The 15562-nt window shown below is 34.4% G+C and overlaps 2 protein-coding genes and 1 non-coding gene across 3 annotated transcripts; 1 reads left to right on the forward strand and 2 right to left on the reverse strand.

The window, feature by feature from the left end:
- Positions 1 to 1710: 1710 nt before the first annotated feature.
- Positions 1711 to 3807, reverse strand: LOC7467330 (uncharacterized). The gene is made up of 3 exons (XM_024608363.2): positions 3122 to 3807; positions 2326 to 2511; positions 1711 to 2225 (listed from the first exon to the last, which is right to left on the reverse strand). The coding sequence occupies exons 1-3, from the start codon at positions 3677 to 3679 to the stop codon at positions 1938 to 1940; spliced, it is 1032 nt and encodes a 343-aa protein (XP_024464131.1). The 5' UTR covers positions 3680 to 3807; the 3' UTR covers positions 1711 to 1937.
- A 3369-nt stretch (positions 3808 to 7176) lies between these two features.
- TRNAS-GCU (transfer RNA serine (anticodon GCU)) lies at positions 7177 to 7258 on the forward strand. The gene has a single exon. It is a non-coding gene; the product is annotated as a tRNA-Ser (tRNA).
- Positions 7259 to 9550: 2292 nt separating this feature from the next.
- Positions 9551 to 12543, reverse strand: LOC7467329 (transcription factor MYB83). The gene is made up of 2 exons (XM_002313267.4): positions 11975 to 12543; positions 9551 to 10874 (listed from the first exon to the last, which is right to left on the reverse strand). The coding sequence occupies exons 1-2, from the start codon at positions 12268 to 12270 to the stop codon at positions 10169 to 10171; spliced, it is 1002 nt and encodes a 333-aa protein (XP_002313303.1). The 5' UTR covers positions 12271 to 12543; the 3' UTR covers positions 9551 to 10168.
- Between the last annotated feature and the right edge of the window lie 3019 nt (positions 12544 to 15562).

The raw sequence follows: 15562 nt of genomic DNA on the forward strand, positions 1-15562 counted from the left end.
CCTTTGATGTTAGGGAAAGTCATGAGAAGACAGTTTGTCGTGATCCTGATGAGGATGGTTTGCCTTTTACTGGACCGGAGAAGTAATTCGTTAGTATTGGTACATGCAAACTAGCTCAATGTCCGGCCAATGATTCCATTAAGAAAAAGAGAATAAATACTTATGAATTTGTGAAAACTTCAACCTAGAGCTTTTTCTGGCTATATTTTGAGTTGACTAATCACTGGTTGATGAGCTTCACATTGTGATTAAACTTTGCCACTAGTTGACAAATTAATAGGGTAATTGGATTTGGTTGTTCCATACTCTCTTGTAAACACAAGTTTCTTATCAAGGTAAAAGACTTTTTAATAATTAAGTTAATAGATGCACGAGGAGAAATAATATACAGAAAAGAAGGTAGGAGTTGTTCTTGTGTGAACTTAATTGTTTTATTTCTTGTTGGTCTAATGATCCAATGTATTTATAAATCGCGTGTCAATTTATCTCATAGAGAGTGGTTTAACAATGAAGAATAATTTATTTTCCTCCCATGTACCTCGTGGTGAGTGAAAAAAAAACAAGTTGTTAGTAAGATTGACACTCACAAGTGATTAACAAGGGGGGTAGATATCCTTTAAGAAAACATGATTGGCAGAAGATAGCCATCCATGAGAAAAGTAGTCGTTCTTATAGTTTTTGCATAAGCATAGAAAATTGACACCTAATAACTTTCTTGAAAGTCGTAATATGCATTATAATATGTGCTGGTTATTGGGTTCTAGTGAATCGAGTTAAAAAAACATGGTGGATAACATGTTTGGTGCCTGTCCATAACATTTTATCCTATACATATATGGGAAGTCTGTTTGGGTTGTGATAACATGTTTGGCGAGTTGTCTATAGCTTTCAATTCTAATACGGGCAAGGGAACCTTTGAAGATATGCTTTGGTACTCTTATTTTTTTATTGTGTAGTGACAAAGAGCTTAATTGTTCTTCTTTTATCTTCGGGTTTTACTTGAATGCAACCCGAAACTCAATTAGTTCTAAAAATTTCCTTTTCATTCAGTCAGTTCAGGTTGAGTTTGGATGAAATTGCTCTCCTTTCATACAACTTTGGATAAATAAGTGTATAGCACTCAAATAAATAATCTCCCACTTGTTGAGGCTCAAGAGCTCGTTTAATTACTAATCTCGTCTCGTGTCTGTCTAGATTTTTTTTGGCATGGAGCAGATGAGCAAGATTCGGAGGGAGATGGATGACAGTAGCCACTTTTATGGCGAGGACATACCAAACCAGATATGTTAGGTGCATGCATTTGACTGAGGTTTCAGATTAGTCTTAATTTCTGGTGTTGCCATCCCGACTTACCTGTCTTGCAACTGGACTAAAAAAAGATGTCATGAGCTTCAGAAAAGAATGTCTTGCATACAATCGGGCGTTTTACAAGGACAAAAAGGATGACTTTATGGCATTTAATTATCTGATCTTGATTTAACTCTTTCTGGGAGTTTAACTCTGATGAATTTGTTACTTAGGTTAGTGGGCATGAATTAAGTTAGGTTTAGTTCTAGTAAACACATATTACTCAAGTTTTAGGCCCGCTGGAATTTGTCTAACATTTTCACGTCAGAAAAAAAATTCTGGACTAGAAATTGCAGCTTGTTAAAGTATAAGAGCTGGGTTTATATAGCAGAGAAAAATCTTCCAAAGTGCTATGTAGGCATCTAAACTCAAGCAATATTATCGCTCACATAATCTCCCACGTATTTTCTTTGCATTTCACTCGATCTTTCATTAGTTACAGTTATATATATCTACATATGAAACATATCGGTAAATATGGCATTATGCTTACAAACAAGTTTCTTACAATTTGTATGTCTCTATTCCTTATCTCTCACATTTCCAGTGCGTGAAGAAATTTAAATATTGTGTCACTACAAACAGGATCATCAAGATATAGTGCAGGTGCTATTATATGCTTGGGTACGGTGCTTCTTATCATATGCACTATCCAGGACTAATAGACATACAGCTTGGTGATGGAATTTAGGCTTGATAAGGTTCCAAACGACTCGAAAATTTGATCTCAAGCTTAACTGAATCACTATCGGCAATCCGTTTCCTGATTCTAGCATGTCCTGCATATTTCTTCCAGCGCCATACATCGGTTTGTTCCTGGTTCCCACAGACAATTGGAACAAAGTTGAAGTATGGCTCTGAGCATATAGTTTTGAGCCCTGCCAAGTTATAAAAGCCACAGCAAACATTGTATTATAACTACAAGAAGAAATTGAATTTCATAAAAATGGTTCATAGTATCGTGTAAGATATGCTTACACGTGACATTGCGAAACGGAGGTGACCGAATGACATTTCCAAAATTGGAGGTTGAACATGAAGGCCGAAGATCTTGGACTTGTTTTCTATCAATAGATCAATGGAACAATTGCAAGTCAGGATCTTAGTCGTAACACCAGAGCCGTCAACTCCTTCCCCTAGTCCAAATTGCCGAATTCCTGCCATCTGTATCGAATTTTTTGTAACTTTAAACCCACAGTAGATTTATGAATCTGTTGTAGATGTGTCAAGTTCTTTAATAACGGGTCATCAATTTATCGAGGAAAGCACGGTGCTCAGTCATGGGCCAGATCTTCGAATTTGTGAGCAGTCCTCTATTTTAGGCCTAAAAATCAGGTCACGTTGGTCCTAACCATTAAGCCTCTGCAGTACCTGGCTTCAAAGGCTCGTTATTATAGTGGCCTGAAACTAGAATCCTCCTAGTATTTTTTATTTTTTTTTGTTAACAGAGGGGGCCGAAAGATCCAAAGAAAAATAAAACTAAAACTATACCATCTAAAATTGTCTCCACCTATCAACTATCAAAGTCGTTATACAAATTTTGCTTAAGACAAATTGGGGAATCCTCTTATCACGTGGAATTACATGTTTTACAAGGTTATCTAGATTGTGTAAAATAGCTTGTTCTGTATCAACCCCAGTTCGATCAATAAAACAAAAAACTAAATTAGAATTGTTCGCAAAGAATTGTAATTATATTTTTCTAAAATTCCCTACTTGGTTTGATGGTAACACACGTCTACGATATAGAAGAAGAGAGAAAAAGATCATGTACCTTGATTGACATCTTGGGTGGTGGAGGTTTTGTAGCAACATAAAAAACAAGCAAAGCAACACACAAACTCAACACAAGCCTCCAAAATATTTGCCAAGAAACCCACGCACATGAAGAATTCCTCCTAAAAGAACAATATTTCCACCACCACCCACCTTTCTTCTCGTCGTAAAAATCATCTTCTTCTCCCACCTCTTCCTTCTCTTCATAACCATCATCAACGTTAAATCCATGACCATCAACAATGATCAAACGATTTACCCCTTTCTCCGCTCCACCAACCTTCTTCTCATTGAGGAAAGAGTTGTTTGATCCACGAGAGGATGAGTAACGGGAAAGGGTGAACCTTGAGACCTCAGGGTTCTTGCTGATGAGTATAGTATCGGATCTTGTTGGTGACTGGTATGTGGATTCGAGAATATTATTGTTGGTCTTGATATCTGCACTGTTTGCATGGGAGATGGTAGATGGACTTTGAACGTAGTATGCACACGGGTAGGAGTGAAACAAGGCCTCCTGGTCTTCATTGTCCATTCTATGAATGTTGTGTTCAGACATTGAGAGTGAGTGTTGTGCGTGTAAGAGAGAGGAGTAGATAGAAGAAGACACAGGTGGGTGTTTGTGACAAGAGATGGGGATTTTAAAAGGAATAGACCAAAGGATGCTTCCTTGATTTTGCTTGGGCTACGTTTTGAGTACCCTAAGCTTAATAATCACTTCTTCTTCGGTGCATCAGGTCATGTATCACTATTAAAAAAATGATAAATATAAATAAAAATATCAAGGAAATATTTTTGTTGAAAAATTGCCAACGGATTTTACCGACAAAAATATTTCTTCGGTAATTCCGTCGGTAAAATCATTGGTAAACTGTCAACACTATTCATCATGTTAATTACAAAGAGAATCACCAACGGAACATTCCGTCGGTATTTTATGGAGAGCTCTGGAACTATTCACTTCTCAATTGCACTGTTAATTACTATCCTTTATAGATAAAATCACCGACAGATTGAAAACTCGTCAGTGTTATTTGGCGGTTTTCTGAAAAAATTAAATTAAATATTTAAATTAAATATTACAGACGGAATCACCGACGAATTGAAAAGTCATCAGTGATATTGACGGTTTCTGAAATTTTTTTATTAAATTCAAAATTTAAATTACAGACGGAATCACAGACGGAATGATTAAAAATATTAATATTTAATTATCTGTCGGTAAAACCATCGGTAAAACGCTCCAATAAAAAGCCTAGAATTCCTAATTTCACAAGAGACTTGTCTCCTTTCTTCTTCTTCTTCTTCTTCATTTTCTTCTCTTCTCTCCTCAACTCCTTCTCTTCTTCTCCATGCTCACGTATGTCTTCTTCTTCTTTTTTATTTTTTCTTCTCAGTTTTTTTTAATTAGTATACTTTACGAATTTTTTCTCTCTCTTCTTAGCTTCACTTGCAACTACATTAAGGTAAAAAAAAATATTCTTCTTTTTTTGTGTTTTTTTCACTATATTTGTTTTTTATTTTATTTTTAATTGTTTTTGTTCTTAATAATTGTATGAATGTTGTTGTAGGATTTGTTTTTCATATGAGATCAATTTTTAGTTGATTTATTATAGGATTTTTAAATTTTTTTCATATGAATGTTTTTAGTTGAATTTATTTTTTCGTGTTATTTATTTGTTGCAAATTTTTTTGAGTTGATTTTCTTCTTCTTTTTTCCAAGCATTTTGAGTATTATAGAGTGTTGATTAATATTAATTTAATTATTTTATAGTTTTGTAAAATATATTTATTTTAAAATATTTTAAATAATTACCGACGGAATTACATACGGTTTGTTTCCGAGGGAATTACCGACGGAATGAAATATTTTTTTTTGCTCGTTTTTTTCGTCAGTAAATCCATCGATAATAATATTTTTTTATTACCAACGGACAAAAAATTACCAACGAAAGATTCACTGATGGTAAATCTAAAGATTATGGTAGTGTATGTATGATTACAGAAATTCCTTTTATATTTGCAAATGAAATATGAAGAGTGATGATAAATTGATATTGCCATTGCTTAAAAGATAAGTGTTAGTTGACTGTCATATATACAGGGATCGATCTTCTTAAGTTTGGCCATTTTCCAAGTTCATGATCACCTTTCAAAAAGGGACACAAAGAAATTTATTATATGAAAAAAAAAAAGAGTAAAAACAAAGGGTTTAGGACTGCAAACAAATAATTAACCCAATATATACACAAAGATTAATCATCAAATATAAAGAATGACGATTCACATGTAATAAGCAACAACATGACCGACTTGTATATGTCAAATTATGAATCTCTATCTAAATTCTAGCAAGTTAATTAACAATATTTCACGTAATGTTTTCCGTTATAGGCACAGAATAATACTCCTAGCTTCTTGGTCATCTTCGTGCCGAAAGATGATGGTAGGAAAAAAAAATTAAGCGGAATTACGGGGGCATGCTGGTTCTCCCAAGACACCAATGGTTTTTAAGTGCTTTACACCGAATTGTCTGTCTCTTTTACAAAACATCCTAGGAATGAGGGCAAAGTAAGCACGCTTCAGCATTTCCTTTCTCTCTTTTAATTGTGTTTTCTTTTTCTTTTTTATATGTGGAAAAGGCTCCTGTCTTTGCCAAAAAGCAGACAAAAGGGCCTTCTTCAAAAAAGAAAATAGACTATGCGTTCTTAGCCCTCATCCCTGTAATTATTCTATGGGTCTCTCTATTATGCGCTCTGATAGACATGCCGTATGCTTCCAAGCTGCACCAAATCATATAGTCTCTGGTTCATCAACCTTAATTACTTAATTAACTTGTATCGATCGATCAAGTATTAATCTTCATAGTTTAAATCAATGTACCCTTTTTTTTCCTCTCCAAAATAATAAAAAAAAAAAAACTTGGTTGGCTGATCAATTGAATCCATTACAGTAGTCGATTAATGTTTATCATCGAGTGATTGGGAAAAAATGCTGTACAGGGTGGGAATACTCGATTGGAATGAGCGGTGGATACTGTGCAAAATTTTGAATGAATATCCCTTGCTTTTGAAGAGATGATGGATTGAGATACAAGAGTGTCCATATATGGTCATGATTGAAGGTAATAGTGAGAACACTGATAAATAATCTATCTGAGCAGCTTTTTCTTTTATAGCACGACGTTATGAATTGCGATTCCCACTTCCATCATCATCATCATCACGATCAAAAATATTGTATAAATCGAAACTAGATCGATAGTGGACCTCCTGTTATTTATATTCGTTTCTCGAGGATAGTGTTTTCCTCCAGATTTTAGTTGGCACGATCAAATTATCGATCAAAATCCCCACGGCCACCCAAAAAATTGATGAATTTGTGACTTTTCGTAAAAATTAGGGCCCGAAGATTTCACCATTATTAGAGATTGTTCCATCTTGGTGTTTAATGGACATATTTAGGATCTAGACCATCCTCTCAAAAGTTTGTGTGATTATGAGGGGAGATGCGGAATGCAACATCGGGCTTGCTTTTTATTTTGTCCGTGAAATTCATTTAACATGGAGATGCAAGCGATTTTATTCATATAATGGCATTGCAATAATATGAAGTATTGTGATGTGCTAATTTGTCCAAATCAAATACAGAAACGATATATATGCTTCTTGACAATGGATACACTAAATACTTGAAATTTCATGAAGTGGAGGACAAGGTGACGATAGAAAAAAAATTTCAAAATTTCAAAATAATAATAACATCATGCATTGCTATAAAATAAGATGGTTCTATTTTTATGTTTTAAAAAAAATTAATCTTTTTATAATTTTAGATTATTTTGATATAAAAATATAAAATTTTTAAAATAAAAAATACTTTTAAATTATTGAGCTGCTAATAGTCACGGGCAGATAGTAGTCGCCTAAAGGACCTCCTAGGCTTGCAACCTTCGGGCTTTTATGACTTTCATCAGGTTGGGCTAGCTTAGATAGCTGGGCCTTGCGATAATGTTAATAAATAAATAAACTTATGCTACCTGTACCGACAGACAGCGACGCTTTGGCCGAGTGGTTAAGGCGTGTGCCTGCTAAGTACATGGGGTTTCCCCGCGAGAGTTCGAATCTCTCAGGCGTCGCATGTGTTTTTTATTCTTTTTTGTATATTTGTTTTTTAGTAAGCTATAAACTCCGTCCCTATAGTTTTATTAAATTAATTAATTAGTCATTATAGATTCAGACATTAAAACTCTATATTTTTAAACCATTTATAATTTAGTCATCCTACCAATTTCATTTTATTTCTCAAAATTATTATTCTCTGAAAATTAAAGAGAACTAGATTTCTAAATTGAGGATGACTAACTTTAGTTAAAGGATTATTTAATTTTATATATATATATATATATATATTAATTAGTCTTAATAAATTATAGGTACAAAGTTATAATTGACTCTCTCTTTTTTTTTTTTTTTTTTTTTTTTTATTTACGTGGGGTGTCCGGGCCAGCTTACGCGCACCACGACTATTCCCCACGGCCCACTGGACATCCTGCAAGCCCAGGAGCAGGTAAGGCACCGCGGGGGTGACAGGCGTGCACATAGAGGGTCGAACCCGGGACGGGGGCGGAACAAGTCACACGGTTGACCACAGCAGCTAGACCCTCAAGTGCACTTTATTTTGGACTCTCTTTTTTTAATTGGACTAGTGATTTTTTACTCCTTTTGCCCACTTTATTTTGATTTTTCTTTTCATGAAATATGCTTTTTTTCCTGCGCCAACGCAGGTAATATTTATTGGTTATAACGTTAAGATGTTAACAAGTAAGACAGTTGATGATGAGATGGATTAGGTAAACTTATCTTCTCTAACCCCATTGATTATCCTTAGCCTCATTAAAAGAAAATAAAAGGGATAGTGATATTATTGTTTACCGTTGTTCTAGAAAATAAAATAAAATAGAGATATATTAGTCTTTTGTTATTTATTTACATAGTAAAATGATTAATATACCCTTTGAATTAAAAAATAATGCACGAACAAGAAAGAGCATTTTCATTTATTTTTCATTTCAACTACATAGTAAAATTACCTAAATATCTTTAAATTGAAATTGTCTTCGTTTTTGGTCCAGAGGAATTTTTCACTTGGTTTTATTGTAGTTACCAAATCTAATAAGGGGCACTTCAGTATTTAAACATATATATAATATTAATTTCTTTAAAAAAGTGAGTTGTGTGTGCAGTTCAAGCGGGCACACATAAGTGCTCCCGTATTATTTAGACGACGCGTGTAGTGTCATCTGGTGATTAAACTCTGGCTTCCACAACAACGTTTTAATTCTCATGATGTCGTCTTCTTTACTGGACGACACGTGTGATAAAGAAATATTGGGTTTTACGTTGATAGTTTTTTCTCTTTTTTTTCCTTTTTTTTTTATTTTCCTCGATTTCAGAGCCTTCCCTGCACGTTTTCAAAGCAACCATTTGATTTTCTTTCTTTAGTTTGGTCTTTATTTTTTATTGCTATTTTTTATTTTAAATAATTCATAGAAATGGAATTTTCTTTCAATTTAACCCTTATTTGATTTTTGTTGTTTTTTAGATTTAGTCCTTATTTTTTATTATTTTTTATTAATTGTTCTTTTAATTAAATCATCCCTCTATATTTTATATCATTTTCTAAACTGAATTATTTTTTCAATTACATCCCTCAATATCTTAGTTCATTTTTTATGTCATATTTAGCTTTTATTTTTTTATTGCTATTTGTTTTGTTTTTAATTTTTTTTTATTAAAACTTTCTTTTTTGATTTCATACATCAACATTTTATTTATCAGGATTTTGTTAGCTTTTCGGGTCATGGGTTTGAAAGATTGGATCGGGATTGCTTAGATTTTTGTTTAGATTCTTTTTTACAATTGATTTTTTCTGGTTTCATCTTTCTATATATATGTCAGGTTACGAGTTTTGCATGCTTACCCTACTTGACCGATCCAACCATTTTATTATTATTTTATATTTTTTAATTATATTATTAAATTAATTAAAATTTAACCCGAATCTCGTTTTCTTTAAAAATACTACTGTTTTCTAAACATTTCTTCCATGTTAAAAGAAAGTTTGGGTCCTGTCCGCGGCACTTACAACCAATCAAGTTAAATAGCTAAACTCAAAACTTTGACTTACTCCGCTTGGGATCAAACAAGTCAGAAACCTCTCTTTGACAGATAATATTCATTTTCTATCTTTGACAATTAATTTGACACGTTTGGTAAAGAGATTTTCTTTTAATTTGGGGAAAAAATGAGTATATTCTAATATAATTGCTGAGTGAGATTAATTGATGTCAGATTTAAGTAACTTATGATTACACAGCAGGAGCACCTATGAATTACACATAATAAGACGTAGAGAAAGAGTCTTTGACTGTATGTAACAAGCTTCTTCTTATTAACGTAAGGTGTACTGTTACATTATCCTTCTCATCACATCTCATCTCCCACTAATAACAATCTTCTCCTCCTCATTATTTTCTGTTTATAATTTGTACATGCTACTAAACAATTCACCTACTAATCATGCCTTTATTTCCCTTTCTACTTTCTATACTGCTATTCACATTTCTCTCCTTCAAGGGAACGATGATTATTGCACCAACTCGTTCCAAGAAATGACCGAATGCCTCGAAGAAACCGATCCAATTACATACAAAGAATCTCTGGCCACCTCTAATCTCTAATTTGCAATACTTATTGCATGCCTTTCCAACAATAAGGAAGTGTTCACGCATAAACTTCTTTCACAGCTGGAAGAAACAAAAGGTATAGAAAGAGCAAGCAGAACATTGATGGGGGGAAAAAAAGGATTTTTTTTTCAAAAAAAAAAACTTTTGAGGGATGTACCAAACTAGAAAGTTTGAAAAAGAAGTTTGTTTTGGTAATTTTGAGGAAGAAAATATATGCCCAAAATTTCCTAGGACATAGCATCGATAGCAAAGGGTAGCTTTATGAGAAGGGGGGGGGGGGGGGGGGGTAAGGGTAGATGGTTATTCTACGTGGAAATCAAGTAAAGGAAAGGAAGTTATGTTTTCCATTAAACCTTCAAAATCCCATTCTCCCATTCTTAAGTTTTCTCCTTGCCAATGATTTTCAAGCCCCAACATGTCCTCTACTTTAAATCTCTGATCAGTATTATTGTTGAAGCAAGTATTATCGAAGCAAGTATTATCAAAGCAGTTGTTGTTGTTGTTGCTGCTGCTTTTCATGCCAATTCTGTTATTACTCACTGTATTATTCTCTTCAAAGCTTCTACTCTCTAGTGGTGGAAGAGAAAGATCACTTTCTAGCCCCGTTTTATTATTGGCCTCCAAAATCCCATAATGATCACCATAAAATCCATCTCCCATACCCACTTGTGTCAAGCATGTAGACATGTCAAATAAACTCGCTGCACCAGTCACATCATAGCGGTTGTTGAGCATGGAGAAAGAATCAAATCGGTTGCTTGTGATCATACCTTGCATGGATATGGATGATGAGGAAGATGAGTCCATGCATAGAGTCATAGTGTCAGGATCATGCGTGGGCATGATATTTCCTATGGCATGATCTCTAGGCTCCGATGAATCACTGTCATTTGGTGAGGATGTGGAAGTGTTATTGATCTTCAATCTTTTCTTTAATGTGGAGTTCCAGAAATTCTTTATTTCGTTGTCTGTCCTTCCTGGAAGACGTGCCGCAATCTGAGACCACCTGCTTTGTTTAAATACATAACTGTGAGTCTGTAACAAACACGTATCCATATATATTCAAAGCATGCATCTTAGTTATGCTGAAAGCTGAAAAGGAAGGGATGAGCACACGCTTATTTCTCTCCCTATTAGGCAGAATATATATTTCCTTTCTTATCTCCCCTGTTGTTTCTGAACAGATTCTACTAGGCATAAAGGAAACCTCTAAAAAAAGGGCGACAAAAGTTGATTAGTGCTCTTTTTTTGTGTGCGTGGGAGGTTTTTTCAGAACTGTTCATTTTAACTTTTCTATTGTTAAGATTTTTTATAGCATGCACTGGACCAATTTGGATTAAAACATGATGAGAATATTCAGCGAAAATTGTGCAGAACGTTAATGATTTATGGGTGATCAAATTAAATGAAGCTGGAAAGTCCAAATAAGAGGCATATCAGAATTTGTAAACTGTTGGTAAACTATTCGGTCCATATAACAAACTTATAAAACCAACTGTAAACTACATATATTCTCACAAGGCATATCAAATTGATGACCCACTGGAGCTGGCAGCAATGGCATACTCCAGTAAATTAAGAGAAGTTAATACGTAGTTTAGCATACACACACACACACACACACACACACTGACAAACTCCTCGAAGCCTCTAGGTGAAAATAATATAAAGAGAAGGCAAAATGTGCATGATTATTACTGGCATTCAATGTTTCTATACATTATATCCACTTAATATCTACAAATGTCTGGGAGGTTTTTATACTTTTCTCGTCACGAAACTGATGAATAATTAACATTATTGCAACTTGTCTACGCTACACATTTGTTACAGCTGGTACTACTATATCTTGTGAATTTACAAGTAATTAAACTAGGTCTGATTACCAATTTGTTTAAGTAATTGCGAGCTTCCTTTTTCTTTTTCTTTTTTTCTTATCCATGCATGATCGATCGATCCAAGAGTATCTTGATGTATTTACAAAACGAAACAGCGCCAGCAACTGGGATTGTTGACATAATTAAAATGTTATATATATAAATATATAAAACATTATTTGGTTGACCGTTATATATAAAAGAGAAGAATAAAGAAAAAAAGAAGTACCTGTTGCCAAGAATGGTGTGCAAATGGATGATAAGCTCTTCTTCTTGAGGAGAAAAGGCGCCACGCTTGAGGTCAGGTCTCAAATAGTTAATCCAACGAAGACGGCAACTCTTGCCACACCTTTGCAAGCCAGCATTCCTAGCAATATCACTCCAACACCCTTGTCCATTAGTTAACATATACTTGATGAGTTTCTCATCTTCCTCTGGTGACCATAAACCCTTTCTAAGTTTGGCCTTGTTAATACTACTATTGCTCGGTACTCTATCTTTGCCCACTAGATCCGGCTTCCTCATTGTGTTTGATAGTATACTCTGATCAGCCAGCTAGCTAGTACTACGGGAGCCTTTCTTCTCTTAATCTGAACTTGTTTGATGGAAATGAGAGAAAGCTATATAGCTAGGTAAATGATAAATATTGTTAATTAATTTGTAGTCGTGTATCAGAGAGAGAGAGAGAGAGAGAGAAGAGGACGCTTCATGGAGTGGTAAGACTGACGATGATTGTGATGGTTGTGGGGTTTGCTTTACAAAAAGAATATGAAGAGAAAGATCAAGAGAGAGAGCAATATTTGTGTCTGTTGTTGGTTGATGGGTAGAGTGGAAAACGGATTGGAGGGGGACCTCCCTAGCTCATAGAGAAAGAGAAGGAACGGTTGGTCTTCTTGTCTTTGACTCTATCTTGTCTTTTTCGATGCATTTTTCTTCACTCACAAGGTAATCATCATGTGTGTATGAGACAGATACAATTTTGCTTCCACTTCACATAACGCTCTCTTTCTCTCTCTAGGTTTATACTTCTAAAACACGGGTGGCAGGCTTCAAATCCAGAGAGAAGAAATGCACAGGTACTTTTAGTACAATATTTTCTCTAGCTAGGGCAAAATTATTGTTGCATATTAATTCGTTACATGCTTGTCTGTTGAGCTTGATTAATATTACTAGCTAACGTGAATTACATTCAAACACAATCTCTTTATTGTCAGCTAACTGCCTGATAGTATTTGCTTCTCAAGCAAATTACTTTCTCATTTTCCTACTAACAGAAAGCTAGTAATAGAGAAGAGATATCTTTTTGCAGCCAAAGCGCTTTCTTTTCCCTAAAATGCTTGCTGTCATGCAACTTAATAAGATTATATTTCGAGTGGCAAAATAACAGTGATCATATATCCAGGGCAAAACAACAAAAAGATGAATCAGAGCGTCCATCATAAGTGCTGGTACCTGATTAATCATTTTAGGAAGCACAAGATAGGTGTCATCAGTCCTCTGTATATAGCTGTAGGTACGAAACTATGTCCATTTCATGTGTTAATTAGTTTAATTAGTTGAGGACCTGAAAGGACAAGAAGGATAAAGGAAGAGATTAATGAGCTAATTAAGCAGATAATGGTAACATCAGTAAGATTGGCATGACTGTGTTCATAGATAAAGTTAAGGTTTCTCTTCATTTCCAATAAGGACATCTGCTTGTCTTGTAAGGCTATGCGAACAGTTGAAAGTAGAACATTTATATATTCATCAATTCAAAGAAATTTCTGCAGAAGTATTTCATTTCTTGTCTATTAATTTGGCTTTTGCTTTTCAATTTTTAAAACCCCAACATCATTATAGAATATAATTAATCTGATATTCAAAATGATCTTTATTCCATATCCTCATAATCATAACATTAATTATTAATGTTGTTATAGATTCATCCTATATACACTTCTAAAACAACAAATTCTAGTCTTTATAATTATAGTAATTAAATAAGTTATTCCAGGACCATGATATATATATATCATGTATTGTTTGTTGCTTTTTGCAAGATAATTAAGGCAGAAAATTAATTATTAATTAAGTTCAGGAATGATCAATACCAAGATGTTCTCACTTTGAAGGGGAACTAAATGACCTTGACAGGTGGTCTACATGACTACATGAGTGATCAACAAGCTTGGCACTATTTGATATGTAGACCAGAAAATGAGAATTTGAGCATTTTAGCTATCTCAGGCAAAAGGATACCTCGTAGCTTTCATTTTCTTATGTGCTGGAAGAGTTATCTATCTTATAGCAATTTCCTTTCCTTACCTAACCCCCTCTTCCCTACATGCCACGAATTGCTCTATGGAAGCATTTCATGTATAATAGGAAAGGAAATATATACAGTATCAGCAATTTCAAATTAGTCATTGTCCAAACCAAATAAATATTAGATGAGAGCTAGTCTTGGTCAATTCTTGTGAAACAAAAGGGTTATGGAGTTGTTCAGTCCTTGATCCTCTATTCCTCTGTGTTGACAAGGACTGCAGCAAATTTTCTGGTAAAAAGCAACTACTGCAAAACTCTGAAGCTACTCAAATGGTTCCAAAGCATTCTCTTCTGTCTAAAAACAGCTGTCCAGGCCAAAAAAGAAAAAGAAAAAGAAAATCTACCTCATGCTTATGAGGCTGTCCTAAGCAACATGTTCAACTTTGTTAGGAAGACAAGAAAGACCACGTAGCCTAGATAGTTGTTAACTTCGTGCCCAGAAATGTACATATCTTTGTCTGCCTTCAGATATAAGGGGCCAAGAGCAAATATTTTCGACAGTGCTAGATCAAATTATGACTTAAAAAGCAAAAAAGAACTCTCGAGAACCATGAAACAGAAGTGAAGACAAGTAAAATATTTTGCTCGACTATAATATAGCCCAATGTATTCATCACCTTAAAAGGTCCGCGACGTTATGAGTGTCCTTCCTTTTTAGGGCATCAATGCCAAAACGGAGAGTGATAAAATGGAGATGGAGGGTTTTTAACAATGGCCCCCACGAGAAGTGATCAGCTCAATTATTTGCTAGCCTTTGTACTGTAGATCACGATCCACCAGCCCTTCTTTTCCCTGAGTTTGTTCTACATACATGGCTAAGACATGAGTTGATTTATTATTATATTTTCATGTAGAGATCGAAGAGAGAACATGATTTGCTTCCATTGTAAAACAAGTCACACATCACAAATTATTATATCTGAGCTAATTAATTCACTCGAGATAGATCTTCATGACCAGTTATAATTTCCATGGGTCTCCATCTCTCCATCACTTCTCATGCAAACAATATTTGAACCAAACATTCGAGATGACTTCCTTAATTTCCAATGTTGCAGTACTGACTAGCATAAGATCCGCGTTTTGTGTGGATTGGTCGTTATCAATATATAAATCACCCAAAAAAAATCAATAAAATAATAATTCTAGTACATATAGAAAGAAAAAAAAAAACACTGAGCATAAGCTCAACGAGGAAACACCTTAAATTGAAGCTATATATATATATATATCCCCAATTGCGATCTTGAACATTATTAGTAATTGATCTATTTATATATGTGGTTTCAAGGATCACTGAAAAACCAACTTATACTGAAGAAAAATCGGAAGATGTTGAAGCTGGTAATATTTTCACTCGTCTTCATCAGGTTTAATGAGAAAATACTATACGTTTTGGACTAATTGCTTTCCAACACAGAGGGGGTGGGGGGGAGAAAAGGTTGATTCGTAACAGTGAAGTTTTGAACTGCAAACAAAGAGGAACCAAACCTCGAGCTGCGTTTTTCTT

The sequence above is a fragment of the Populus trichocarpa genome, chromosome 9 (assembly GCF_000002775.5).
Source record: "Populus trichocarpa isolate Nisqually-1 chromosome 9, P.trichocarpa_v4.1, whole genome shotgun sequence".
Lineage (NCBI taxonomy): Eukaryota > Viridiplantae > Streptophyta > Magnoliopsida > Malpighiales > Salicaceae > Populus > Populus trichocarpa.

Bases quoted from the DNA above. Each gene is read 5' to 3' on its own strand.
- LOC7467330 (XM_024608363.2), bottom strand. From the start codon at position 3,679: ATGTCTGAACACAACATTCATAGAATGGACAATGAAGACCAGGAGGCC. The intron at 2,512-3,121 runs GTACATGATCTT...AATTCGATACAG, and splicing joins CACCCAAGATGTCAATCAAG to ATGGCAGGAATTCGGCAATT. The intron at 2,226-2,325 runs GTAAGCATATCT...ATAACTTGGCAG, and splicing joins TCCGTTTCGCAATGTCACGT to GGCTCAAAACTATATGCTCA.
- LOC7467329 (XM_002313267.4), bottom strand. From the start codon at position 12,270: ATGAGGAAGCCGGATCTAGTGGGCAAAGATAGAGTACCGAGCAATAGT. The intron at 10,875-11,974 runs GTACTTCTTTTT...TAAACAAAGCAG, and splicing joins CACACCATTCTTGGCAACAG to GTGGTCTCAGATTGCGGCAC.